General features: G+C 42.2%; 1 protein-coding gene across 2 annotated transcripts in view; it reads left to right on the top strand.

Moving 5' to 3' along the window:
• Positions 1-1426: 1426 nt before the first annotated feature.
• BLNK (B-cell linker) overlaps positions 1427-26639 on the top strand; it is a 143175-nt gene continuing 117962 nt past the window's right edge. The window contains exons 1-2 of one of the 2 annotated variants that reach the window (XM_015410991.1): positions 1427-1467; positions 12052-12114. In XM_015410991.1, coding sequence (XP_015266477.1) covers positions 12058-12114 — 57 coding nt within the window. In that variant the 5' untranslated portion in view covers positions 1427-1467; positions 12052-12057. Of the gene's footprint in view, positions 1468-12051; positions 12115-26639 lie in introns of those variants that run through there. The other variant, XM_015410993.1, reaches the window with a different exon arrangement.

The raw sequence follows: 26639 nt of genomic DNA, 5'->3' as shown, positions 1-26639 counted from the left end.
TCACTTAACAAAGCAGTCGGAGAGTGATTCAGCAAGAACACAACTTTATTCTTCAACTCGAACACAACTCCAACACGAATAAACATCTGATAGCCAGAACAGCTTTTACATTGCAGCTGTCCTGCTTTCAAACATTCCCGGCTAATATAGCCACACCCACTGTACACATATCAACCTATGAGGTTGCCGAGATAAGGTCCAATCACATTCGTTCCCGCTCAGGGAGCTTGCTTGAAGTGATTGGCTTGTTACTTCCTGGGCTAGCAATTCTACTGGATATATTTGGATCCTAGCCCAGGAGGAAGCTCAACATTACATTTCAATTAGATGTTCCACACATTGCATTCAAGGCAGCTTTGAATACATTACATAAACCCTTATATCCTGCTTCTCTGAAATGGTTAGAAGCAGCTTGCAACAACATGGAGATATTTTAAAAAAACATGGATCCTCTATAAAACCTCAAAACCAGAAAACACACTCCATTCTCAAGTCAGTGAAATGAATTAACATCTAAAGGCCATTTCAATGTACTCCCTTTCAAAAAAGGGTAGTTTTGCATTCTCTCGGAAATGACAAAGGAGAGGAAGCATTCTGGCACCTTCCAGATGGCTGCTCCAGAGTTTTGGAGCCACAACAGAGAAAGATCACCCCTCGTTGATTCCAGCCTCACTTGCCAAACCAAAGGCGCTGCAAGCAAGACTCTGTGAGCTGCTTTAAGTTGACAGGCAGGTAGTGGGAAAACACCTTTAATTCGGGAGCACTGACAATCCCAAATCAATTCTGCACAACGTAGCTTTTGAGCTGCTTGTTTCAAGAATGTGATTCAAGTAGAGGCTTGTGCTGCTACAGCACCATTCATGCAAGGCAAATGCAGCACAGTCATGCCACAATGAACCTGTGGCTCCTAAGGAGCCTTGCAATTTCTTACTACATTGTTACACATATGCCAATTTGCACTGGCACAAGGGGAACAGCCTTGCCCCAACAGCCTTTCTTCTGTGGCCCCTCTTTGTTGCTTTGCACTCTGTATTCACACATCCCTCTCTGGCTTCCTGTTGAACCATTCCTTTCCCTCCTCCTCCACTGTCCAGCTCCTTACCCAGCCCACAATTAAATAAATGCAGTCAACATTTCCCTTCTGAATTGCAGCTACAGAACTGGAGGTGAAGGTTGAAATACAGAGTTCTGTTAATGCTGCAGTGGAAGTGATCTGTGAATCTCATGAAGAGAATTCTAGTCGCTCCCCTCGCAGGGAACTTCTCTGGGAATTTTGTGCAACTCACTTCCTGAACTGTTTAATGGTTTTAAGGCTTCTTGTTTCCTTCCCACAGGACATAGTGTGCCTGTCAATCATTCTATCAACACGAGGGTGTTTTCAGAGGAATAGCAGATAAAACAAACTGCTCTGGACTCTAGCCACTTAGAAGAAGTTTCACTACAAAACAACGCTCTTATCTGTACGAGGTAAGTTGTCCTTTAAATACTTTATGTGCTATGTTTTTAATACTCCTCTTTCTTTCAACAGTGGGTTCGTTAACAAAATACATGATGTGTGATATGGGGAGGGAGAATACACTTCCGTAACACGTGCTACTTTTGACACGCTGATACTGATTCTAAAGGCTGTTGTATATTAAAGGATAATGCTGGCAACAGTTTTGGAAATGAAGAACAGTGTGTTTCCCAGTTCACGGCTGCTCTGATGGGTACAGTAAGAAACTGCTTTGATGGATACAGTTGTAAATCCCTCTAAACAAGAGTTAGGAATTTGCTTCCTGTGAGTGCAAGAGGAGTTTAAAATGGTTTTTCGTTAAGATATGAGCATCCGTTACCCTGCTGCAAAGCAGAATTAGAACAGCCTTTCAAGTAACTTCATTCCAAAAACAAATTAGTATTGAAAAATTAAAACACCATGTCAAACAGCTGTGGAATAGTGTATCCTCATCCTCTGGCCTCATGCAAAACTATTCCCCTGTGTCACAATGATTCAGGATTCCCGTAGAAAGCAGGATGGTTTCTGTCACAATTATTTCTAACTTTGCAGCCCCAGTTTAATTTTGTAGTAGAAAAGGCTTTGTTGTGTGATTATATATATATATATATATTAAAAATACAAATAATTCATTTCTTGTTCGTCTTTAGAAAAGAGAATGTAGGCAGCTATTATAAAAGACAGCAAAATAGTTTGGCGTTGGATGCGCCAACTCCAGAATCCAAACCGCAAACTGCATTCTGATCCCCATTATGATTACTGTGTCAGCCTTTTTATGCAAGCAGGAGCAACGTGGGGGGGGTGAGTTTTTCTATGCCACACTATTCTTAGCTTGGGGCATGTTTACATAGAGATGGACAGCCATTTTCTCTAATGAAGAGTTCAAAGAACATGCTCTCTGAACCTAATTCCCATAGGGATCCTTCAAACATTTGGGGGAAACAGGTCTTGTAGTAGTTTGACAAACATGGAAGGGGATCATTAGAGAACAAGCATCCGCTGAGTCCAGTCCTCCGCACACTGAGTTTTTTCTCCATTTTTGTACATGTATGTTACATTGAATGTCTGTATTTTGAGACAGTGACATTCACATATTAATGTTTCCAGTCTCAAATGAATGATACACATGTCCAAACACGGATCATGTAGGTGTCTACTTTTCAGACTTATCCTAGTGAATGATGACAATCGCATTTACTTGACCACCAGCATTTATCAGTGTATCTCTGATGTCTGCCTTTTTGTTTGGTTCGTCTGCCATTGTAAACACAACAATGGTGACATTATCAAGATTTCAGACAGGTCCGTAGCCAGAAATTAAGGTAAGGCAGCATAAGGGTTGCCAAATGTTTATCATCCCAGACCCAGAGATACATTGCACAAGGCCTGATGGTGTCATGGAATGGAACTGGCGATGTCCCATTGAACAACAGTGTGGAAGGATCCACTAAAATTCTGTGTGGAAAGCCATCATATATGTGGAATGCAAATAATAGTTCTGTATTTTAAAAGGCATGATTAATATCAAGGGATGATAAGACTACGAGGAAAATGTGAGGTGATTTTACTTCAGTGAAGGAAATTGAGCCACAAGGTGTATATATTTATGCATGAGGGAGAGTTGAATGACAGCTCCCTCAAGGCAGTCTCCTGTGCTACGCTTCTAGTTTTTGCCTTGAGGGGAGCTGTCAGTTATCTTACTCCAGTGCTTCTTCACACGATGCTTCTTCCTATCTGGCTAGTTGCTGATGACCAAGCAGACACTCCCATGGGTTTCTGGCTGGGTGCCTCTCTCCCTGTCCTGCTTTACCTTTGGAGGCAGAAGTGTGGCAGTCAACCATGGTGGGGGGTTTCCCTGCCCTTCAGTCCTGAGGCCAATGCCTCCTCTCAACTTGCCTTCCAAGAATAGACTGCCCCCTGATGCCAGGAGAGAGCTTTCTCAGTCCTGGTGTCATGACATCATCAGGTCTTCCACACACTGATTTCAGGGATCTACTTCCAGTGCAGCCACAGACGGCAAGCTCTGTGTTGGCACTATGCTCCCCTCGCAGTCTCCACAAGATGAAGGGTGAGAAACTTAATGTTTAAATAAAACAAAAACAGAGCTGCAGGGAGTAGCATGGCATGTTTCTAAGAGGGCATTGTGCCGTATAACCCCGATAGCTAGGTGGCCAGCTCTGGGTTGAGAAATTCCTGTAGATTTGGGGGGTGGGGCCTAAAGAGGGCAGGGTTTGGGCAGGAGAGGGACATCAGTGTGGTATATTGCCATAGAGTCCATTTTCTAAAGCAGCCATTTTCTCCACGGGAACTGATCACTGTGACTTGAAGAACAATTGTAATTCATGGAGATCTCCAGTCACCGCGTGGAGACTAGCAAGCCTACGCATAGCTGTGGGCCTGCCTTCAGAGTACATATGAGTTTGTTTGTTTGTTTGTTTGCTGTCCCCATTCTCTGAGCATTCACCACGAGTCTGAATAGAGTCTTATGCAAAAGGCAGTCTTTGATTTTGCATACAGTTCTACACACCTAGGGTTCTGTTCAGACATTCACTGAATGAGACTGAAGCCCTTTTCCATATATTTAGATATTTTGAAGGGGGAAAGCATGCTGCTGTAAAATAAGCCAGTCCATTATAAGAGTTAAACTAAGTCTAGAGAGACCCAAGTTCAAACTCCTGCTTGCCATAGAAAAAGCCCAGCATGAACTTATTAGCATAATAGGCCACACCCAACAGCAGAAACTCATTAGCATAATAGACCACACCCCTGACAGAGCAGCTCATTAGCATTTTAGGCCACACCCATGCCTTCCCTTGGCTTGCCCGGGTGCCCTGTGGCTGCGGGGAGCCTGGGCAAGCTCCCCCCTTGAAGAGAAGGGAAGGCAGTTTGCCTTCTCTTGACTTGTCCGGGTGCCGGCTCTTAGGCACACACACACACACACACACACACACACCCCGGCAGGGCCCTCCCAGCCAGGCTCCCCGTTCCCGCCTCCTCTCACCCCGTCCTTCTTGTCTCTTCCCAGGGCAGCATGAGGGGTCACTCTCCAGGCCTTCCCTCTGTAGCCACGCACACAGAGGTTTTGGCTGTAGTGGGCGTGGCCAACTCTGAAGCCAGCCGGAACGCCATTCCTGTGTGTTCCTGCCCAAAAATAGCCCTGATTCTAACCTACCTCACAGGCTTGTTGTGAAGATAAAATAGAGAAGGGGTGACATGCTCTGAGCTCCTTGCAGGAATGGTTGAGTAAAAATACACTACATAAAATATACATAAAATATACAAAAGAGAGAAGACGCCATGCAATAAATAGGATAGCATCAAACAAGAGAGTTCAATATGTTAACTATTTGCATAGAATTCAGTTAAAACCTCTACAGCCCCATATCAGAAGTATTTGTATAATTATTATGAGATGCATATATCATTAATAATGAGACAAGGGGAGGTATTTTCAATAATTTAATGTAACTAGTACTAGGAGCTTCTTGTCTTTTGAAGATGAACATTGAAACTGAAAGGGGAAATTGGATTGTTTATTTGGAGCAGCAGCAGTAGAAAGGTAAGGAATCACATCACAGCATTTAAAAATGACTATCAGCAAATATCATTCAAAATCATTATAATGAAATACAAACAGCTTCAGGTCCCTTTAAGGGGATGTGTAGCTTTAAGCTTTGATGACACAGGAAAAAAGTTGCAGAGGGAACTTCCTCTAACGATTTCCAGAATCACTCAGTGATGTTTATGAAGCAAGCCATTTAGATCTGAAACAGACCAGATTGTCCTTGTTGGAGACCAGCATGGCCACAAAACTACCCTTTCGAGAAGAATGCGACAACTGGACACCTTCCCAAGTTGCAGATCTGCTCAGACAGGTATGACACTGATATAAGACTCTAGCTGATGGGCTACTGCAAATCCAAGCAATAGATTAGTTAATCTTACCCACTTCTTGTTGAATCCTAAACAGTAATCAGAGACCAACTCTTAAATGCATTTGTATTATGAAACTGCTCCACTGGCGCGCAACTCATATGAGAACTGTCTATCATTAAACATATTTGTGATGTTGGGTGTTATCACAGCGTAGTACTGTGTGGTGGGAGCAAATGGCTTCTTGAAGGATTGCCTGTTGTGAGATTCTAACTTTCTTCAGCTATAAACATCAAAATATTTACAAGTTTATTTTAACAATTCACTTTGAACATCTTGTGGCCTTGGCAGTTATTTTAATTATGTCAATGTCCAAAACAGTTTTCTGCTACGTTTGAACCCTACACAAAAGGCAAGCACTAATATCAAATATCCTTTAAAATCTGAGACCAAATATGCTTTAAAGTTCAATTTTTCAAGTTCCTTCTCACCATTTTATCTCTTAACCAAAATAAATCTACCCACATTTCTCAATTATCCCCCCACATGAAAAGGTCGCAGTCTTAGGAGTTACACTTGTCTGAGCTCATTGACCCAGCAGGGCATAACTCTTCTTAAGACTGTGATGCTAAAATCCTTAAATTGCACACATTATTTTATTGTCTGTGCCTGAACTCCTTTCCAAATATGTAATATCCATTTAACAGCAAACACATCCAAGAACATTCTTTATTTTATAGTTTTCTTCACAGATTTTTTTTTCCAAAAATGTTCTCCTGGTTTGGTCTTCTAAGACAAAAATGACATTTTAATTTTATATTTATAGCATATGATTGTTACATTCAGTTACAGCCTATTGTTCTGTGTGTTTTGAAATCCCTCACAAATCTGTCTGGTGTAGGAAAAGATCAAAAAATCAACTTTAAAAAAATCTAAATATGTAATCCAAGAACTTAAACTTTTACATTAGTTACTGCTACATCCAGACAGGTAAAATAGATGGCCTTTAATGAGGGAAGAGCAGAGATAGAATTACTGCTGTAATTCACCTTTTTGTTTTAAAACTAATTTTAAGATTTAAGATAAGGTTTAAATCTGGCCTTGTATGCAAATTTGTGCAATATGAGAGGACACAGTCACTCACACAGAAAATATTATTTAAAAATAAAACTTTTAAAAAAATTAAGCTTAGTTTGAATTACATGTTCGAGCAAGGTTCAGAATAATATTAACAGGGCTGCCGAGAGTCACCATGAGCCCCAAGACAATTCCACCTGCCCCCCCCATATGACCCTGATCCAAACCAAATACCATAACAAAGCAAATCACTTGGCTTGCTGTTACCATGAACCTATAGTGATAAAAGAAACAGCCTGTCTCTCCATCTGTTATTTATATACTTTATTTATGGGGATAGGGTTGGGAGACGCCTGAAGATTTGGGGGATGGAGCTTGGGAAGGGGAGGGTTTGGAGAGGAGAGGAATCTCAGCAGGGTATCATGCCACAAAGTCCACCCTCCAAAGCAGCCATTTTCTCAAGGAGAAATTATGTATTTTTGTCATCTGGGGATCAATTGTAAGAGTGGGAGATCTCCAGGTGCCCCCTGAAGGCTGGCAAATCTAATGGGGAACCAAAGTGGCTTACATCATACTTCTCTTTTTTATCCTCACAACAACCCTGTGAGGTAGGTTAGGCTGAGAGTGTGTGACTGGCCCAAGGTCACCTAGCAGGCCTCCATGGCAGATTAGGGCTTTGTACCTGTGTTTCCCAGATCATAGTGAGACACTTTAACTCATCCGAGAATAAAGCTAGGAGAAAAGGACTTGAAATAGCAGATCATGGATCGCCCGCACCACTGCTGGTTGGCCATGACACTTGGGCCAAACTTCAGGTGACACTGCAGTTCTGCAGTTGGATCACCCAGTGGCTTGCAGGAGTTCGCCCTAAAAGAACTAACAACAGGGAACTCAGTATGGATTGAGATGATTTACTTAAAACTTTTCTATGCCACCTTTCCACCAAATTCTGAATTGCCAGTGCAGCAAACATTAAAATATAACGTGAAATATTAAAACATTTCAGACAAAAAGCATTTGCAGTGCTGGTGAAGGGAAAGGCATGTCCCACCCTCACCCCCCAAAAAAGGTTTTAACTCTAGTAGGGAAGTAACCAATATCTATATCATGCCTGTCTTTTTTCCCTAGCCAGGTTCAAAGCGACCAGGGACAGGCAATACTCAATGAGGGAAATTGCACAGTGCAAAGAGTTAGCACCTCTCCCATAGCTATAGCCCTCATCCAAAGCAGCTGCTCTCCAATGGCTGCAAAGACACACTGGGTGGTCCATTCAGCCCCAACACCATGTATAGTCTGCTCATCACTTACATTGTTCACTGCAATTAATGTATTATGAAGGAGGGATATAAAGCATAGCTCTTTTTAGACAATGTGATACAGGGCGGGAAACAGTGCTGACATCTTGAAGGATAACATGAAAGTGAAATACAGTTGTATGTCAATGGGGTACAGAAATTGATATTGCTGTCTGCTCTGCCATATTCCACTCCACTCCACTTCTGGTCATCCCCTCAGTATTCCCTTCTCTCATACCTCCCATCCTGCCTTTTAAAGTCAGAACAGAGCTATATCAGATCAGAGGTCCAATGGGGTGGATCCAACCATGCTCTAAGTGGCATTCCTCCAACTGCTTCGGCGGGAAGGGTGGGGTATAAATCAAATAAATTTATTAATTAAGCAGCTTTTCCTCCAACAGGAGGGGCCCTTGAGTTGCAGGAAGGCACCTTAGATGGGAGGGAAGACTTCAAACCTGGCACCAAAAGGAAAAGTGGGATATAAATATTTTAGTAAATAAATGACTAAATAAATAAACTTTGCTCAGTAGAGTGGCAGGATAGGGGTAGGATTATGCCACATACACAGTGTCCCAGTTGTTTGACCAAGATACAAACCTGCACAAAAATGATAGCAAGAAATAGCTCTCCAGTGAAATGAAAGCTCCAGGGAAGGAGGAATGACATCATTTGCAGTTAGATTTCCCAGTATGGCACAACTTTAGACAATGTCACATCGCTCGTCACTTTGACTTCCGTGTACAGAAATTGTTTGTTCAAATGGCACACAGAGATGAGACTTGAAGGGCAAAACACAGGGACCTAATTCTGAAGTGTATTGCCTCATGTTGTTTTATGAATTGAAATCCCACCACAATTTACAGGCAATAATCTATCAATGAGATTCCTTCCTGTAACATAATTGTCCATCAGGTTTTTCATCAGTGCTAAATTAGCAAATGCTTATGTTTTAATTATTCTTGACTGAGACCCCCATTGCTCAGACAAAATAAGATGTGAACTCCTTTTAAGAAAATAATTAGAATGTACCTTCACAAAAAGCTGTCCAATTAAAATAAAGATAAGAGAGAACATGGATGTATTCACTGTAAATCCTGAGACAAACAAAAGCAGTTCTAATTACAACTACCTGCTACCACAAGGTCACTGACGCCTTCAGAATATCTTTCCAAGGCCACTGAAAATATACCATGTTCACTAACTTTGGAGGGAATGACTAATCAAAATGAAATTACCTCTGACTATTCAGTAAGGAAAATCCAAATTTCTTTTTTTTTACATAGGTATAGGAATAATGTTTGGCTTGGCATATGAAAAGCATCTTGGGATTGTTGGAAGGAATAGACTGTGCAATGTTGCTTGATGAAATCTTGGGGAGGGCAGTAGAGATTCAATACATGGTGAGACAGGGTGCTCCCTGACCTTTCCTTTATCCACTTGCACTGCTGTCCCTTCATTACCCAGAACGTTACTCTCAGGGATTCTCTCCTTCCTATCAGTTCCTCTCCCTGTCTCTTTCGTCTTCTGCCTACCATGAAGGCTGGACATACTTTCTACAGTTTCTCTCCCTCCTAGCCTAGCTAGCTAGCTAGAAGCTTTTACTCTGCGTTTCCTATCTAGTATGGCATTCTCTTACAATAAAGAACTTTTATTTCTTTTCTAAGCAACAGGCCTCCATATGAACTTATTCATCAAGCTGCCAGAGTACAGAATCCCACTGCACAGTGACTCAGCTCTGCTTTCAGGGATTGCAGTTGATCACCAGCTGAACCTGAGTCAGCAGCACCATGCAGCTGCAAATAAAGGCCGATGTAATTTTAGGCCGCCTTGACAGAAGCATAGTGTTGGAGTTAGGAAAGCTCTCTCAAAACTCTGAGTCAGGGTAGTTATAGGGTAGTCAGAATACTTGCTGTGCTTAAAAAGGGGGAATCATTCCATGCAAACATGGGTCTGATGGTTCCAGAGTCTGGTGTCAGACACGTATCTGCTCAGCTGTCTCTTTCCTTGCTGCTCTCACCTAAATCTTACCACCCTGGGGAAATGGAAAGTTCTGGAGATGGGACAGGAAGATGGAAACTGAAAGCAAAGGTCAGCTGCAGACTGTGGTTAGGGTTGCCAAGTTGAAGGTGGGGCCTATTCTCCTGGAATCGCAACTGATCTACGGACTGCAGAGATCAGTTCCCTTGGAGGAAGTATAGGGTAATACTTTACTTGTCCTCGGCGGGATGAAGCGATCCTTGGAAAAAATGAGGGAGACCATGGGGTATAATCTAAATGCAGAACTTCTAATTTGCCTCTGTTGATATTTTTTTTTTAGCTTTAGTTCAGGTTTCCTACCTATGAAGGTCATTTTGAATTTTATTTATGTCCTCAAAGGTGTTTGTTGGCCATTTTCCCCAGCCACAAGGTCTATGGATCAAGGGTAATGGCATCCATGAAAGCTCCTGAGACCCCAGGCCTTTGATCTGAGGATTGCCCTTTCACCCTACTAACTGATGCCTCAGGGTACTCCACAAAGCTTCACTGTATTACCACTCAGTCAACTTTGCCCACACTGCTACTGGCCCCAAGAAGCTACTCAGACTTTAAACCAGGACTTTGCTGTACTGTTTCCAGAGTATAATGGGGGGGGGACACCTCAGCTCAGGCCAACTTCACCAAAGGGGACAAAAACACTCACTCAGCTCCAAACCAGTGACCGACTTGCAGCTACTCTGAAAGCAGTTGCCATCTCCATCTGCTGAAAAAAGAGTGGGGTGGAGAGGAACATAGGTCCCTTAAATCTGTACCATCCATCCTCACCCCTGATGCTGCATGCCACGTCAGACAGGTGGGCTCTCCCTTTCCACAGGCTGCTGCAAAACATCCCCCCTTCCCCTACCTCACTCCCAGAACAGCCTTCTGGAAGGAACAACCCTTTACTAACATCATCCAATACATTATTTCCCCTGTGTACCCTGGCCTTCTTAGGAGCTAGATAATATTGCCCTCATTACTTTCCTCCCCAAAAAATAGCAGAATGAAAGTCAGTATTATAATTATTAGCAGCTAGTATTCATTTAAAAAATTCCAAGTACTTCACTAACATTGTTTGAGCATGGTTTAACAACAAGATGTATTATATGTTCCCATACTGCAAAGGGTGGCAAGGCAGACATATGACTTAGGTGAGATCTGGACCAAAATTTTTCCAGTTCATAGGTTATACATGTACTCACTACATAACACATGAACATATCAGGAAACAGCCAGAACAAACTGTGAAACCTGTATGACTGTGGTGGTAAAATGCAGCTTTTTCCTCAGTACCGAAGTTGAGTCAACATTTATGATGGTTTATCCCTGACTTGCTTTTTTCCAGTTTGCTGAACATGTGCAGCACTGAAATTTCCATTACTGTTCACTTCCTCCTTTAATCCAGACATGCAAAAACATCCATCCATGCCTGACATCCTTGGGTGGAACAATGTACAAAAATGTTAACATGGAGGGGGAAATGCTGACTCAGAAAGTACCCTGTGGTCACTTAAAATATAAAATTGTAGTATATTGAATTTCTGTGAAAATAAAACCAAAAACTGAGATAGCCATCCTAGTCCAAATTTTGTCCTAATTACAAAAAATCTCCTTTGGCTGAGCCCATCACATGGCCTCCACATGTGTCATAGACAACAGCATGTTGTGGCAAATCTTGCAGAAAGACTTGTGTTCCTTGTTGTGGTACAAAGTCAAGCCTCCACCAGTAGGCTTGGTTAATTACCTCAGGTCCAACACAAATCTCTGGCTCACAGTTAATTACCTCAGATCCAACACAAAGCTCTGGGTCAGTTAATTACCTCATAGGTTAGCCATAATGTTTATTATATACAACATATAGATCAAGTTTGGAGACTAGAAATAGAAGTAACCCATGTCTCCAAAGTCCACTTATCCACAGCTGAAGATGCACAATAGTGTTCTGGCAGAGTTGAAAGGTATTTGAGTAATGTCTCACTTCCTATGATGTACTTGCTTATTCTGTTTTGTTAAACAATAGATTCACCTGTTTAGTGTCAGAAATGGGATGAATAGCAATCCCTGTCTAAAACTACTCTCTGAAGAATGGGAAAAAACTATTGTCTGTCTTTGTCTTTGAGCCAGAGCCATGGTTATATGGAATCATTATCAGTAACTATCAATGCAAAATATACAGATCCTCCTAAAGCCAAAATCTACTGGAAATTGATTATGGCAGCATATTAGCCTGGAACCAGCCAAAAGGTTTAAATTAATATATGAATACCAAATTTAGTGTCTTCTCTTCCTTTTCAGTGTGGGATGTACGACTCTGCCAGGATTGTGGAAAAATTAAACATAGATGGAACTCAGTTTTTGGTAAGTAAATTTAATAATTTTGACTGGAAAATGCAGTACGTTCCCCCCTGTTTAATGGAGCATGACATGTAGACCCAAAGTATTACTGAATGTGCAGAGTGCACGACATTGGTGGAAAATGTAGTTCACATGTAATTTCAAACCATTATTTATTATTTATTTAATTCATTAATACCCTGCCTTTATCCCCAATGGGGATCCAAAGTGGTTTACATCTTTCTCCTCTCCTTCATTTTCCCCTGGCAAATACTGATCCATCCTTGCCCTCCAAGCCCAAACTATGCACAGTGGGTCAAAGCTAATTTGCAGTCTTGGTTTAGAGGACAAGCACAAAACCTAACCAAAATAATACAACCTTGGAATACACTTCTGATTGTATCATAGGAAACAAGGAAGCTTGGTTCAAACATAACACAAATTAAATATAAGCACCATCTTAAAGACAATGTACTCCAGCATCTTTTGTGAGTGAGAGTTCACTTCACGGGAGGCTTATTTACACCTAAAGTTACAAACCACCGAAAGGTGGGAGTAGAAAGATTATAAAGATTAATTTTATTAGTTATTGTTTCTAACTGGCATGGTTGTAACATCTCCTTATTTCCACCCTTCTGTTCCTTGTAGCATTAGGTATAAATATATCTTCTCTGGACGTAGACTTCAGGTAATTGATGAAGTGAGCTCTCAGTCAGAAAAGCTGGTGCTGAGATACATTTTGTTAGCCTTTAAAGTGCTACTGGACTTCTGTTTAATTTTACTTTAACAAACCAACATGGCTCCTCCTCTGGAATTATTAACCAGGGCTAGTTTTTGAAACCAGGATTCAGTCTGCAAACAGTTATTCATATCCTGGTCTGCCTCAGCTATAGATGACTTCATCAGTCAGAGTGACAATTAACAAGAGTAAGGCAAGAAAGGTTTTAATTATCTCTATAGCCAGGGAGTGTGCAATGGCAGTACTGGGAACAAGCCAAGATTTAGGCAGGATATCCATGCTCTGACATAATGTGAGACTATCATTTGTACTAATTGTGGTGAATAAATGGTCTTGGACCCTGGTTGCCACACCCAAACTAGTAAGGATGCCAGCCTCCAGGTGAGACCTGGGGATCCCCTGGCATTACAGTTTATCTCCAGACTACAGAGATCAGTTCCCCTGGAGAAAATGGATGCTTTGGAAGGTGGGCTCTAGGGCATTGTCCCCCACTGGCATTGCCCCCAGGCTCCATCCTCAAATCTCCAGGAGTTTCCCAGCCTGGATCTGGCAACCATCCCCCCCCCGCATCCCCTGCCAGTGGCCAGGTGGGGCCTGGGAACCCTACAAACTAGCCATAATTCATGGAGCATCAAACAACCACAGGAACCATAGCTGGATTAAACAAGTGTCTGAAAAATTTGAACTCAGCTAGCAAGTGATGAAACATCAAGCAATAGGCTTCCATGCACATGCAGTCTTAACTGCAACTGACAGTAAAAGGAAGTCTATAATAAATTTGCTCTTCTGGTATTTTGCAAATGTTGAGAAATAAACTAAGTGCAAGGTAGTTGGCTTACGAATGTAGAACGGCTCACTAAACTAAACTAAAAAAACGTTCTGTGAGTATGAATACAGGAACAGATTATAACTCAAGGTGTTTTAGAAGTCTCTTTATTACCTTTTACCTTCCTTTGCATCTCTCATCTGTTTTAGATTTTAAGCCTCTGCCTTGTCCTTATTTATGTACAGTGCTGCTCAGTTATTGTAGGTGCACCAGCAGCCCCATGACAATTTTAACTAGAATGACAAAGGAAAGGAGATCTAATCATATAATGATTCAATTGTCAAACAGAGAAACCAGAACACTGCAGCTATAGACATTCTGTTTGTTCACACTCGTGAAGCCTAGCACAGAATTGGATTCCCTGAGGGCTTTATTGTTAAATGGGTATATTCTAGCACTTGGGTAGAATTCTTGAAAAATATGTTGAACTGATGAAAGATAAGGAAACAAAGTTCCCTTCAGATGTTACTTCAGGAGACATGCACCCCGTGGCGTTTTTGTTGTGTGTGTTTTTTGTAAGCTGCCTCAAGTAGGACTCTGGTTAGGCAGTAAATAAAAGAAAAAGGGGGGGTGACAGGCAGTTAGGTGGCCTACACCAAGTTTATTTGTACATGCTCTCTCTCTCAAACCACACTATTTCTGCCTCAAAAGATTTAGGAGAGTGAGTAGATCAGGGTGTGAGGCACATGCTCAGATTCATGTGTTGAATATGGAACACCCAGGTTATTGTCAAGGTGTACTTCTTTTTGTATGACTGGTATAAGGACTGTAGAAATAAACTGAACCGAACTGAACACCCAGGTTTATTTGTTACTGTCTCCTCACAGTGGAGAGGAGAACAAATTTAGAGTCCAAGGCTAATAGCAGGTTGCTGTCCATGAAGCAGAGATAAAATGTCTTATGAAAGTACAAAGGCTACTTCTGGAAGATTCTGTTACTTTCATCACCACTGTGAACGCAGAGGCATGCACGCTAGCAACAGAAATTCCACATATGGAAGTGCAAGGCAAATGTCACCCGTGAACAGTGGCTGATCACAGGGAAAGGGGGCCATTTGGGGCCTTTGCAAGGCAGGAAGGTAAGCACAATTGCATCCAGAGGCCACGCAAATGTGCTTGCATTCTTTCCTAAAGCAGAAACAGGGAAGAACATATTAATAGGAAAACCTGAAAACCAGCCAAGTACAGCACGATTATGTGGTGCAAGCTCCCCCTCTACTCCCAAGCATTCCAGTTTGAAAGCTAAGGCAAAGAAAAACCTCCATACGGAAGCAGCCAGGGTTTTCAAACATAAGGACTAGCCTTATTGAGTTTCCAAAAGAGATTCATGCCTTCTGTCACTGAACTGTGGCTCAGATGATTCGAAGGGTTTATATGTTTCATGTATCCCCAGGACTTCTTGCTCCTTCACGCAAAGAGTGTTTCTATGACTCATCCTTCCTCCTTTGCCTTCTACTGTCCATTTCCCCTTCAAAATGCTCAAGTCTGCAAAATCCCAAATCCCACCATCAGATCAGTTATGCGAGTAAATGAATATACGTATATGTGTTTTGCCTTAACTATATGGTCATGATTTGTGTATGTGTCAATTAGATGCAGGCCAGATTTGGAAGGCACTTCCCAAATTAGTAGACAGCTGAATCAATTCAAAGGTTTTTAAATGGCCAATATGAAAGGAACAATTGGGTTTCATTTTCTCCAAGCATGTGTATCTTTCAAATGGTACAGTGAACATTCATTATTGAGTCAAGAGAGCTTGGTAACAAAACAAATATATAAACTATCACCAGGGGGTAGTTTAGTTTCAGATCAGATGTCAAACTCTGCATTTTAACTTAAAATGAGCCAGAGCTATTCAACAGTACAGAGCACTAAAACCTGGCAATAAACAGGATGCCATCATCCAATGTGCATTCAAGCAGACCGCAGCACTTTAAGTTAATTTGGCAAGGGCTCAGAAAGTACAACATTTAGTAGGCATAACTGGCATTTCCATTAATTTAGAAAGCATTTCTTTGCATATTTCCCATCCTTCTTCATTTTCACAAATTACAGCGCAACTGCTTCAGCAGCACAATGCAATAGCACACTTGTTTCTGAGCGCTGAATGGATGGCTGATAAAAGGATAAAGTGGCCATCCATGCAATTTTTAAAGGATTCCTTTAGAAAGCTACCCGCAATATAATGTCTCCATGAGACCCAAGGAAGCCCACCCATTGGTCACTTTTTTGCTTGGTATTATATTCACCTGGTAGCCAGGAGCAACTTTGCCAACACTTCGGGGGCCACTTGGCTCAGACCCCTCATCAGCCATTTCTGCCAGCTCACGAATTGTCTCCTGCACTGCTTCCCATTGAGGAGAGGATGTAACAGGTGAGCTGATGCCCATTGTCGGGCCCCCTGAGCAGAGGGGCCTGCAGTGCTGGACTGTAGCACAGCAGGAGCTGCTCAGTTGAGCTTCCTCCGGGGCCATTGTCACTTCCCCATCCACTCCCTCTACAAAACCATCTTTTTAAACGAGGCTACTTGTTTTTATCTTTATCTTCCCTGTAATGGCTGTGAGGCATCCCTTACAATACAATCCACCCTTATTTGTTATCGCAAGCCCTAATACAACCAAACTCTGCTGGAGCCTTGGAGAACATCCTAATTCTGCTCATTTGCAGGCAGCAAGCTGACTTCACAGGCCACCAAAGCTCAGCCTCCAATTTGAACTGAAGCTAGCAGATGCTCTCGGGTCAAACTGAGATGAACCCAGAGTAATTCCCACATACAACTGGAATTGAGATGTCAAAGTGCAAATGTCGAAAGACATCCCTTCCCTCATCCAGTTTTCAACTTTTTGCCTTAAACTGGCTATTATGGTTAAAGCAGAAACTGGGGAAAGGAAAAGACAACTTTTTCCTCTTCTCCTTCTGCATTTGTGGTTTAGAAACAGGAAATACATAGGAGGAAAAGAAACCCCAAGTGTAATATTTGGCTTGCTAGTTAATGTGAGCCTCATTCTGTACTATACCTGTCATGATGTGGCTTCAGTGTTTCTTTTATAAAGGTATTCAACATTGATAATCCTCTAAGAAGAGGAGGAAGCTACATTATTAATGCTCCCTAGGTGTTACCAAGGACAATTGTGACCTACTTAATGTTCACCAAGAACGGCAACCAGTGCAGATAAAGAAAGGGAATTATGTGATGCTTTTAAAATAGGCATATTTACAGTGCTTGGGTTTCTGGCTCAAGGCAGTTTCAAAGTAGGTTTAGAGAGTCTTTTAAGGAATGGTTAATGTTCGCTTTAGTATTCTAACTTTATTTTAAAAGCTTCCCATTACTTTGAAGTGTTTTGAGCAACACAAAGAAGTGTAACTCATAACCAGTAACATGAGACAGAATATTTTAAGTTGGGAGAAACAGAGGAGAACAATGAGAAAATACAATAAAAGATGACTCAATGCTTAAAGCAATTGGGACAGGGAGCATATTTTAACGTCTGGGCTAGGAGGAAATTAAGATATTTCTGTTCCTTGGTGATAGCCTGTTAATCAAAAGAAAAGAGCAATTTATACATTCCTTCAGCAGAACAGGGAATGGTAAAAAAAAAGCAGTGTGCAACATATTTTATCTTCATTAATAAAAGAACAACCATGCAATCCTGAGAAGAGTCAGTAGGGGTGGAAAGGGCCATCAGGTTGCAGCTGACTTATTGTGACCCCATAGGGTTTATGACACAGTTCTCTCTTCCCAGCCATTGCCATGACCGAGTTGGGGCGTCCCTGTATATATATATTTATACTGGATTCAGAGATTGTACTCTGAAGTGACTGATCACATTTACTTTCTCTTGGCTGACCAGTTCACACTAAAAAGTAGGCTCTTCAGGGTTTATATTTCTTGTGGATGGATGGAGGACAACTGCCAGATATAAACCTTTACCAAACAGTCAGGCACCAGTGCTTGTGAAAGGCAAACAGCACAGTTCTTTATTTCACAGAAAACTCAACAAGGGGTGGGATATTTACACAGGATATTTTGTTTCTTTATAGAATAAAACTTCACTCTGCTTTCACATAGGCTGTAGGCTTATCACTCTACGTTTGTCACAGATTGTCTTTAGTACACAGAAACCGTTTGTGATTCCACTCTCCAGTATCTGACTGTGGTTAGCCTTTGGACTTTATCTGCCTGGTTCCCTGAGACTGACTGGTGCACCTACTCCAGCTTTACAGTCTCCCCCCAGACGTTTAGTCCTTCCTATAACCACCTTACAGATTCCCTTGGAGCAGTGTATCTGGCGTTCTGTGTTTACTGAGGAGGTATACTGTTTCTCCTCTCTGTTCACTCTCCTCTCTCATTAGAGGGTACCAGTTAGGAATGTTATTCAGCCCCAGTTTCCCTCAAACTGCTGGCTTGCTGTTTAACTCAGCTCTAGAGGCTATTTTCCTCTCAAGAGCTCTTCAGCTAACTCTCTTCCAACTGAAGGTTCCCAGAACTGTCTTGGGTGGGTTGGGGGTTTTTTTGTTTGTTCATTTGTTTTTTAATTTCCTCTGTGATTGTATCTTCCCTGGCTTGGTATCAGCTTGCCCTGTTGGTTTTGCTTGGAATCTGCCCTTTTAAATTGGTTTTCTTAGTCTTGCAACATTGTATTCTTTGAACAAGTTGGTTTGTGTCGAGTTTGCAATTTGCAGTGGATTCCTGGGTTTGACATTGCCATTGATTCCAAGGTTGTACATTGGCATAGATTCTCTGATTTTACATTTGTTAGGTTCGCAACAGCATTCCTATTTGGTTTGGTCTGAATGATTCTCTGGTTTGATTCTAAGGTTGCACATTTGTGATTTTAGGCTTGCCATATTGTCTCACAGTTCTGCTGAGATTCCCTGGTTCTGCACTGGTTCTTTGGGCTTGTTGGTTCTTTGTGTTTTGAGAGGCTTTAGGCCATGGGCTGCTTTGCTTGCTATTGTATCTCTGGCTATTCTTTGCCCTGGAGAAAGCATGGAATCCCACCACCCATAGCAAGCAATGGAAGATGCTGGGGGCACCATCTTTAGGGGCCATAGAATTGTATCTATTGGTCCAATTCACTTGAATTTTAGTGGCAATTACAGCACAAGTACCAGCAGCTCTGTTGCAATTTTGGTGCAATTTGTTTTTTTTTAAAAGCCCCTCCAGCCCTCCATAAAGATTCCCATAGGGAATAATGGAGCTGAATAATATTGGAATCCCCCCCCCCCCAAGGATCCAAATACCAAACTGGTAGTTGAAACCTGAAAAACTGGGAATACCAATGTTTTCCAGCTCCCTGATATCCAGATCTGAAAAAAACATTTTTTCAAGCTGTACATCCCTAAAGAGGACCACTTCACAGTCTTCGTTGGCATGTTAGCCAAATGACAGTCATTTCTACTCTTACCCCAGGTATTGCAAGCTCGAACATAAACTGTTTGTTCTTCTACAGGATGTGCAAGTTGAATTCCCTTTGTTGAAATGTTCTTGACACAAAACAATCCAACCAAACTTTAAAATGTCAGAACATTCATACTTACATTAAATATGAATTAAAGGAATGTTCTTTGATGTCTAGTGCTATCATTCTTAAAGTTTACAGATATATTTTCAAATAAGATGTACACTTCTAAAGTAATGTCATTTGAGAGATAAACTCTGCCTTTGAGGAATGATGAAAATGTAAGCCATGGCACCACAGTTTCCAACATTCTGCATAAAAATATATATGCACAACTGAACACATAAATGCACACTCAAGTTTGCCACATGGAGAAAAGCAGGATAAAAATGATTTAATGGTTTAAATTCAATTATTTAAATAAATCTTCTAACTGTAGGCATTTTGTACACTTTCCCACCCTAGGAAATGCTTTGCTGGTAGTTGGTATAGAATTTTATGAGGGTCTGATAGTTTTCTATATCATTTTAAAGACCATTTAAGTGTAACCATACTATAATCTAAAACTAAGTTAGTCACTTAAATGTTCCATGCTCTGTCATTTTAAAGCCATAATTCATGTATTTGTCTGGTATAAACACAGAGAATAATCTTTGGAAAAGCAAATAAATCCCACTGACTTCAATAACGGAGCTTTTCCGGCAAGCGTTTCAATAGGAGCTCTATGTTATCAGCTATGCCCTGCGCCAACTTATTCTCAGTAACAGCTACCTAGAGTGGATGCACCGCTGAACGTGCTTTTAAATGCAGCTACCTAGAGCGGACGCACTGCTGAACGTGCTTTTAAACGCATTTTACTGTATCTGTATCGCCACTGACATATCAACGGTTTGAATTGTTTAGTTTCTATTTTATGCTGTATTTTATACCGAGATGTATATTGTTTTTACTGGGTCTTGTGTAAGCTGCCCTGAGCCTGCCTCGGCGGGGAGGGTGGGGTAAAAGTTATAATAATAAATAAATATAAATAAATAAATAATAGAATTTAAGAGTAAATAACTGTCTCTGAACTGTATCAGTACAGTGATGGGCTAACAGATGGGAGAGGGAGGTTCATGCCCACCATAACTGCATCATTCCATCAGTGAAGGAGACAGCTTAATACAAGCATCTTTTTCTACTTGTGCAGTTGCCACCTCCGTGAAAGTAAATGGGGTAGCTTGTATATGCCTATCAGAATAATATACGGCTCTGGTTCAGATCGTCCATCCCTTTCCAAAGATCATTTTGGTTAGTTTGCCCTGGAGAGCAACTGTTGGAAGTAGTATTTATTCTCCCAATTACCTGGACATTGACTTTAAGGAACTCAATTCAATGTATTTTTAAAAAATCAAAATATTCTGCTTGTCAACAACAAATATAGATGTTCTGTTGAGCTGCTTACTAGGCCTTACTTGGGTTTCAGTTTTTTCCTCCCAAGATGTGTCTTTGAGCTAGAGGCTATAGTCCAGTGCCATGAGTAATGGGAACCAATCATAACCCTTCTAATTCCAACTATTATTACCCAATAATATTTTGAATACATGTTACTTGACAGATTGGTTCCTACTTACATGCATGACATTGTTATCTGGGGTTTAGCACAGCTAAAAGAAAAAAGGGAACTGTACTCCACATACTTCTGAACATCCAGAATTTTCCCTCACCAAAATGAATCTACCCTGTCTCCTCCCAAATTATGCCATCAGTTCTGAATAAGAATGAAGTCAAAGAGACACACACTGACACAAACCAAAAGCCTGTGAGAAATCAGCACAAGCCTAATGACTAATTACTGTCAACATACGCAGTCCTTAACTTAAAAGGGAAAAATAATCAGACCTTTTAGGATTACCATCTCCAGCCCTGAAGGAAAGAACAGCTATTCCTTTAAGACATGTCTCTTTCTTGCAGAGAGCTCTTAAAGGAACAGCAGTCCCCTCCTGGGTAGGAATTGGCAACGCCTAGAGCTCCAGCAATCTGTCCATTGTCAGCATTCTCTGCCAAGCAATGAAAACTAGCAGGAATTCCTCTGAGTGGATGCAGTGGAAGTTATTAAAATATTTATCAGCTATTCCATATTTTCAAACGCGTAGAGTTTGCCCCCATTACAAACAAAATAAAACCAACAGAAGAAAAGACTTTGTGTTTTTTCCCCACCTGCTAGCCCTGTTTCAGCACTCAGAATTTAAACCTGTGTAATCTTGTTCCAGGCATGACTGACTGTGCTAAAAATATACAGTATACATCAACATGTAGACTAACAAGCATGTAACAGCAGTACTTCAAGAAGCATACGTCAATGAACATATAATGCTCCCTCTTCTAAACATGGGGAAGAGGTTACAGTTTGCCTTTAGGCCTCTAAAATATTTAATAACATCAGATCTCAGAAGCTAAGCAGGGTCAGCTGTGGTTAATAGTTGGATGTCAGATGGCCAAGAACAGTCCAGGGGGATGCAGGGGCTGGCCATGGCAAACCACCTCTGGATGTCGCTTGCCTTGAAAACCCTATGCTGTCGCCATAAGTCGGCTGTGACTTGATGGCACTTCCCAGCACCAGTAAACAAAATCTTCCAAACAACTGGACTAGTTAGAAGTCTGGCCTCCATCTGACCCTGTCACTGCTACTGTAGAGTCCAAGCTGGAACGGATGTGAGAGATTTTATCTGCAAAGTGCTGAGCAAAACACTCACCTGACAAGTGTCGTGGCAGGGTGGGGATTTCAACCCCAGTCTCCCAGATTCTAGTTAAACACCTTCACCACTACGTCAGGCTGCCCGCCTTCTATGCTGTCTCACAATTTTTGGGTCAGTGACTAGGGTGGCCGGGTTGCCCACCTTAGTGCCCACCACAACCACCACTGCTTTATAGGACAGTGGGGGGAGAACGGGGGAGGGGCCAAAATGGCATCTCAAGATGTTGCAAGGTCACTTTCAAGTGTGCAACCAGAAGTGACATTACTGTGCTACAGCATCACCCTAACATACTGGTATCATTTTTGGTTTGTGCCAGATAAGGCTGCCGGCCTCCAGGTGCCACCTGGAGATCCCCTGCTATTACAATTGATCTCCAGACAATCAAGATCAGTTCTCATGGTGAAAATGGCAGCTTTGGAGGGTGGACTCTATGGCATTATACCCTGCTGAGGTCCCTCCCCTCCCCAAAATCCCCCCCCCCCCCAAGTCTCCACTCCCAAAATCTCCAGGTATTTCCCAACCCAGAGCTGGCCACCCTAGTGCCAGAAGTGACATCACAACACTGAGGGGAGTACCAGTGCCCCCCAGTGCCCCCCTGCCACCCTAGTGAGCAGCAGCAGGGGCACCAGGCCGCCTGCAGGAGGCCTCCCACCAAAACAGGAGACCTGGCCGGTCTAGGTCATGTAGCCAAAAGTGACATTGTGGCATTCAGGGACCCTGTTTTAGTAAGTCTCCCCAGTCTGGGGATGATTTGTTCCAGTACTTGGCAGGCAAACTATTAGTATAATCCAAGATATTAGACATCCTAAATAGGACTCCTATATTAGGCCCTCCTTAACAGACGTTTTGGGTTGATTACTCTATCACTCAATGCCATCAGTTATTCTTATATTCTCCTGCTCGGCTGTGCTGCTGTTTCCATTTTAGTTTGGGTATATTACAACTAGAAGAGGTAGCGATGCAACATTTTTTTAAAAAAATGTCTATTAAGGACGGCCAAATGGAGGAGAATTTGCTGACTCAAAAGCAGTGCTTTTATAGAGAGTGGGGTCAAGCATTAAAGTCCTATTTAGGATGTCTAGTATCTTGGATTACCCTTTTGTCTAGGATACTAGGATGTCTAGTATCTTGGATTACCCTTTCAATGTATGCAAAGTAGTACGCACACGCTGAGTCTCTGTTCTCCCACGTACAAAGGGTTGAGCTTGGTTTGTCTTGGGGGTACTTCTGGACTCTAACTTCACTCTTACATCTTTTTGCTAACTCTTGCATTTGTGTGCTGATTTGCTGCCATCCATTGATCTTACCGGCCACCTGATCCAATTTCACCTCTGCATATGCATCTTGGCTCTGAGTGGCCCCTCCTAATGGCTGCCCCTCACCCTCTTTTTTCCTGTAAGTAACCCTTGAGAAGATTTTGTTCCATTTGTCTGAAGAAGTGTGCTTTGCACATGAAAGCTTACACTTCGAATAAAACTTTGTTGGACATAGCAGTGCCACTGGACTCAGACTTTGTTCCACTTTCTTTACAGTTTGCCTGCCAAGCTCTACAACAAATAATTCCCACCATTGGGAGCTCTGTAAAATGCAGTTACTATCGGCACATAGGAGCGGGTAGGCTGTTTCAGACCACTGGGAGCTCTGGATTCAGTATTCACCATCTCTGTCTGGTATGGCTCTCAGAAGGATACTGTAAAGAGGCAATAAAGGCACTGAAAATGTCTAAAGACATCTACATAAACACAAAATGAGTTTTTGGCAGTTGCCTGTTTTTTTGCTACTGACAAATTTAACTGACCAAAAAAATCAACTCAGTTAAAAAAAATTAGATTGTAGCTCAGAATTGTTTATTTTAATTCTGTATGTCAGAAGCTGATCAAGGGTTCCTCAGTGAGAAGCTAATAAGCTGCTTTGCTTTCTGAAGTTGCTTCTCCACAGTTATAAATAGCCCCCTAAGATGCACGACCGCAGGGCAGCATTGGGTGTTGGGGGGCAGATTTCAGTTCTCATCGCTATAAGGCCAGCCTGACCAGCCAGTGTCCCAAATAACTGCGTGTCACAGAATATGCCCCAGAATCTGCTACAACACTCAGAGGAGCCTCAGAAGATAAATTAATGAGGAAAGGATTCCCTGGAGTTAGAAACTGATGAGTACACGTTTTCATGTGATCTTAAAACTCCTACTAGATTTTGTCATTGTTTTATTTTTAACCCTACCTTTCCTGCACGGAGCTCAAGGCAACATATACAGCTTTTCCCTCCTCCATTTTGTCTGGCCTAACCCTGTGCGTCAGATTAATCAGAGAGAGACAAGTTGGCCCTGGGTCACCCAATCAGTTACATGGCTGAGGAGGCACCGGAATCCAGGTCCCCAATCCCAATTTGATACTCTAACCATTTATACCACACTGGATTTCTGTGTAGTGTAATTTATTATTATTAAGAGAATATTTAGCATCTACATAGCACTTTTCAGAGCACTCCACATACATTAGCTTGTCACAATACTTACAAAATCCCTGTCAGTCAATATTATTTCTCACATAACAGAAAATAAGAGTATGAGAGAGAGTGCCTTAGACAAGGCCAGCCAATGAGCAGGTGACAGAAGTGAGATCTGAATTTAGGACTGTTGGATTATCTCTGCTATTATGTTACGGTATCTTCCATGAGTAACAATATGCTGGTGCATATTTTATTTATTTTGGGATATACTTCCCTACTTACTATATCTGTTCTGTAATCAGAAAATTTAGTCAAGGGGAAAAATGAGTGTTTGGCATACTGCAACTTTCCTGCTTGATTGCTTATCAGAAGGTATATCTGTGGTATGGTTTTTTGTAATTCTTTCACCTGGAAGATGTTTTATGTCCCTGGCCTGGTGAGCTGGACACAGATGAGCACTTTCCAGTCAGTTCTACATAGCCTGCTTGAGCCAGCAATCCCATTTAGGCAAGGGGTCAGCACACAGGGGATTCATTAATTAATCAAAATATGGATACCCTGCCTTTCCTCCTGCCACAAAGTGGCTTACAAACAACAATTTAAAGTCTCCAAATAACCCTCTAAAACTACCTGCAGCCTGCACCTCGCTAAAAGCCCTAGCAAATAAAACAGCCTCCTAGCACCTCCTGAAAGTTTCTAGAGACAGCATCCCCTCACCTCCTCACAGTGCCACCACCCGTCCCCCAAGCATGCAGCCAGAGCCCATGGAAGACCTTCAAAATCATCATCACTAAGTTCCACCTGCAGGACATACCAGAGGAACCCTGCAAGAGGTTGTAGAGTGCTGCAGAAGTGCTAGACTCCAAATGCGAGAAGGGCATCTTGCTCCAGGACAGTGGAGCCTGGCTGGATCCATCTGATCATGCTTCAGTCTTTAAGCCTGGGCTCACCCCTCCGTCAGGACAAGTTTTCAGCCTCAGGCCTCTCCAAGGTTCTGCAGCTGGCTGCCAGCCAAGCCTGATTCTACAGCCTGACCAATTCTTGCTTGCGATGATGCCATCCGTGATGGAGGTGAATTGGTTCCTGCATGAGAGTCACACTGCCCTGCAGGAAACCCTGCCCAGACTGAACAAGATGACAGAAATTTTATAATTCTGTAACCACCATCCCCCTTGAGTCTCCATGAGAAAGGCAGGTGATAAATGAATAAAATAAAAAATAAATCAAATAATCCTGGTGTCCCCTTCATGCCAATGTAGCTATAATCTGTTCTGTATTTAAACATAATACTGCTGCACCTGCAATTCTAAAACACTTTATTTCAAATCATCTAATGACCCAATAGTGTTGGACAACATAAATCCCTGGCTAAATCCAAAAATCTCTCAAAGCGGCCACCAGCACACAATTAAATAAGATACGAGCCAAGTTTCAATTCCACAAGGACACAGTCTACCTTAATATTTAGGGATGGTCAATAGATAAAAATTAGAAGGAAGGGTAGAAGGAGGCACAATACCAAAGGAAAACATAGAGCTCATTCTATGAGCCCTAACAAAGGCTGTCAGTTCTAAAGATCGACAACTCCACATGCCAGTTCCACTTGCACAGGTCTTTCAGCTAAGAGCACCGTTGCACTGTATGTCATGGTTTGGTCCATGACCAGGAAGCTTCAGGTTGATGAGATTTTTTCAAGCAGTTCTCCTAAAGATTTCCTCCGAAAAGTTTAGAAGTTCAAAATTGCCATTCTTTGCTTCTCTCCAAGCATACCTTGAGGAAAAAAAGAAATAATGGCGGGGGTTTAGACAAAATCCTGCATGTCTGCTTTTTAAGCTAATTGTTAAAAGTAGCTTAAGTTTTCATTGTGCTTGATTGTCTCAGAGTGCTTGCAGGCAGTGCAGTTTCTCCTTGTTAGCTCTGCAAATGCTCCAGGGGAGCCAGATGGCACCACAGCATGAAGACGTGCAGCTAGACGGCAGCAGGAGACGGTCCCTCTTCAGATCATACTGCAGCCATCTGCATCGGAGAATGAGCAGTACTGGCATGGATGCTCCATGCTGCGCTGTTCAGTTTCCAGTCAGGAATAGGATCCCATCCATAGGCGTAAAGTTCGTGGGAGCGGCGGGGCATCAGCCATCCCCGAAATTTTCAGGAAGGGGCTCAGCCTCCCCCGGGGGCAACTGGTTCCAGCCACCCTTGCTCCCCCCACCCCATTCTGAAACTATGTTCAGCGGCTGGGTTGGTGGGAGGGAGGGAGGGAAGTTAGGGAGGGGGCTTGCTTCCTCCTGGAAGTGAAACCCCACCCTCAGCTCCCAGCAGCCCTTAGTTCTGCTGGGCTGCACATGGAGTCTGGCTTTCCTGGTTTCCTGCGCACACACACGAAGGTAGGAAGCATGCTTG

The sequence above is a fragment of the Gekko japonicus genome, unplaced genomic scaffold, assembly GCF_001447785.1.
Source record: "Gekko japonicus isolate JY-2015 unplaced genomic scaffold, Gekko_japonicus_V1.1 scaffold335, whole genome shotgun sequence".
Lineage (NCBI taxonomy): Eukaryota > Metazoa > Chordata > Lepidosauria > Squamata > Gekkonidae > Gekko > Gekko japonicus.
The sequence above is the reverse complement of the archived record's forward strand: the minus strand, read 5'-3'. Positions and strand labels throughout refer to the sequence as shown.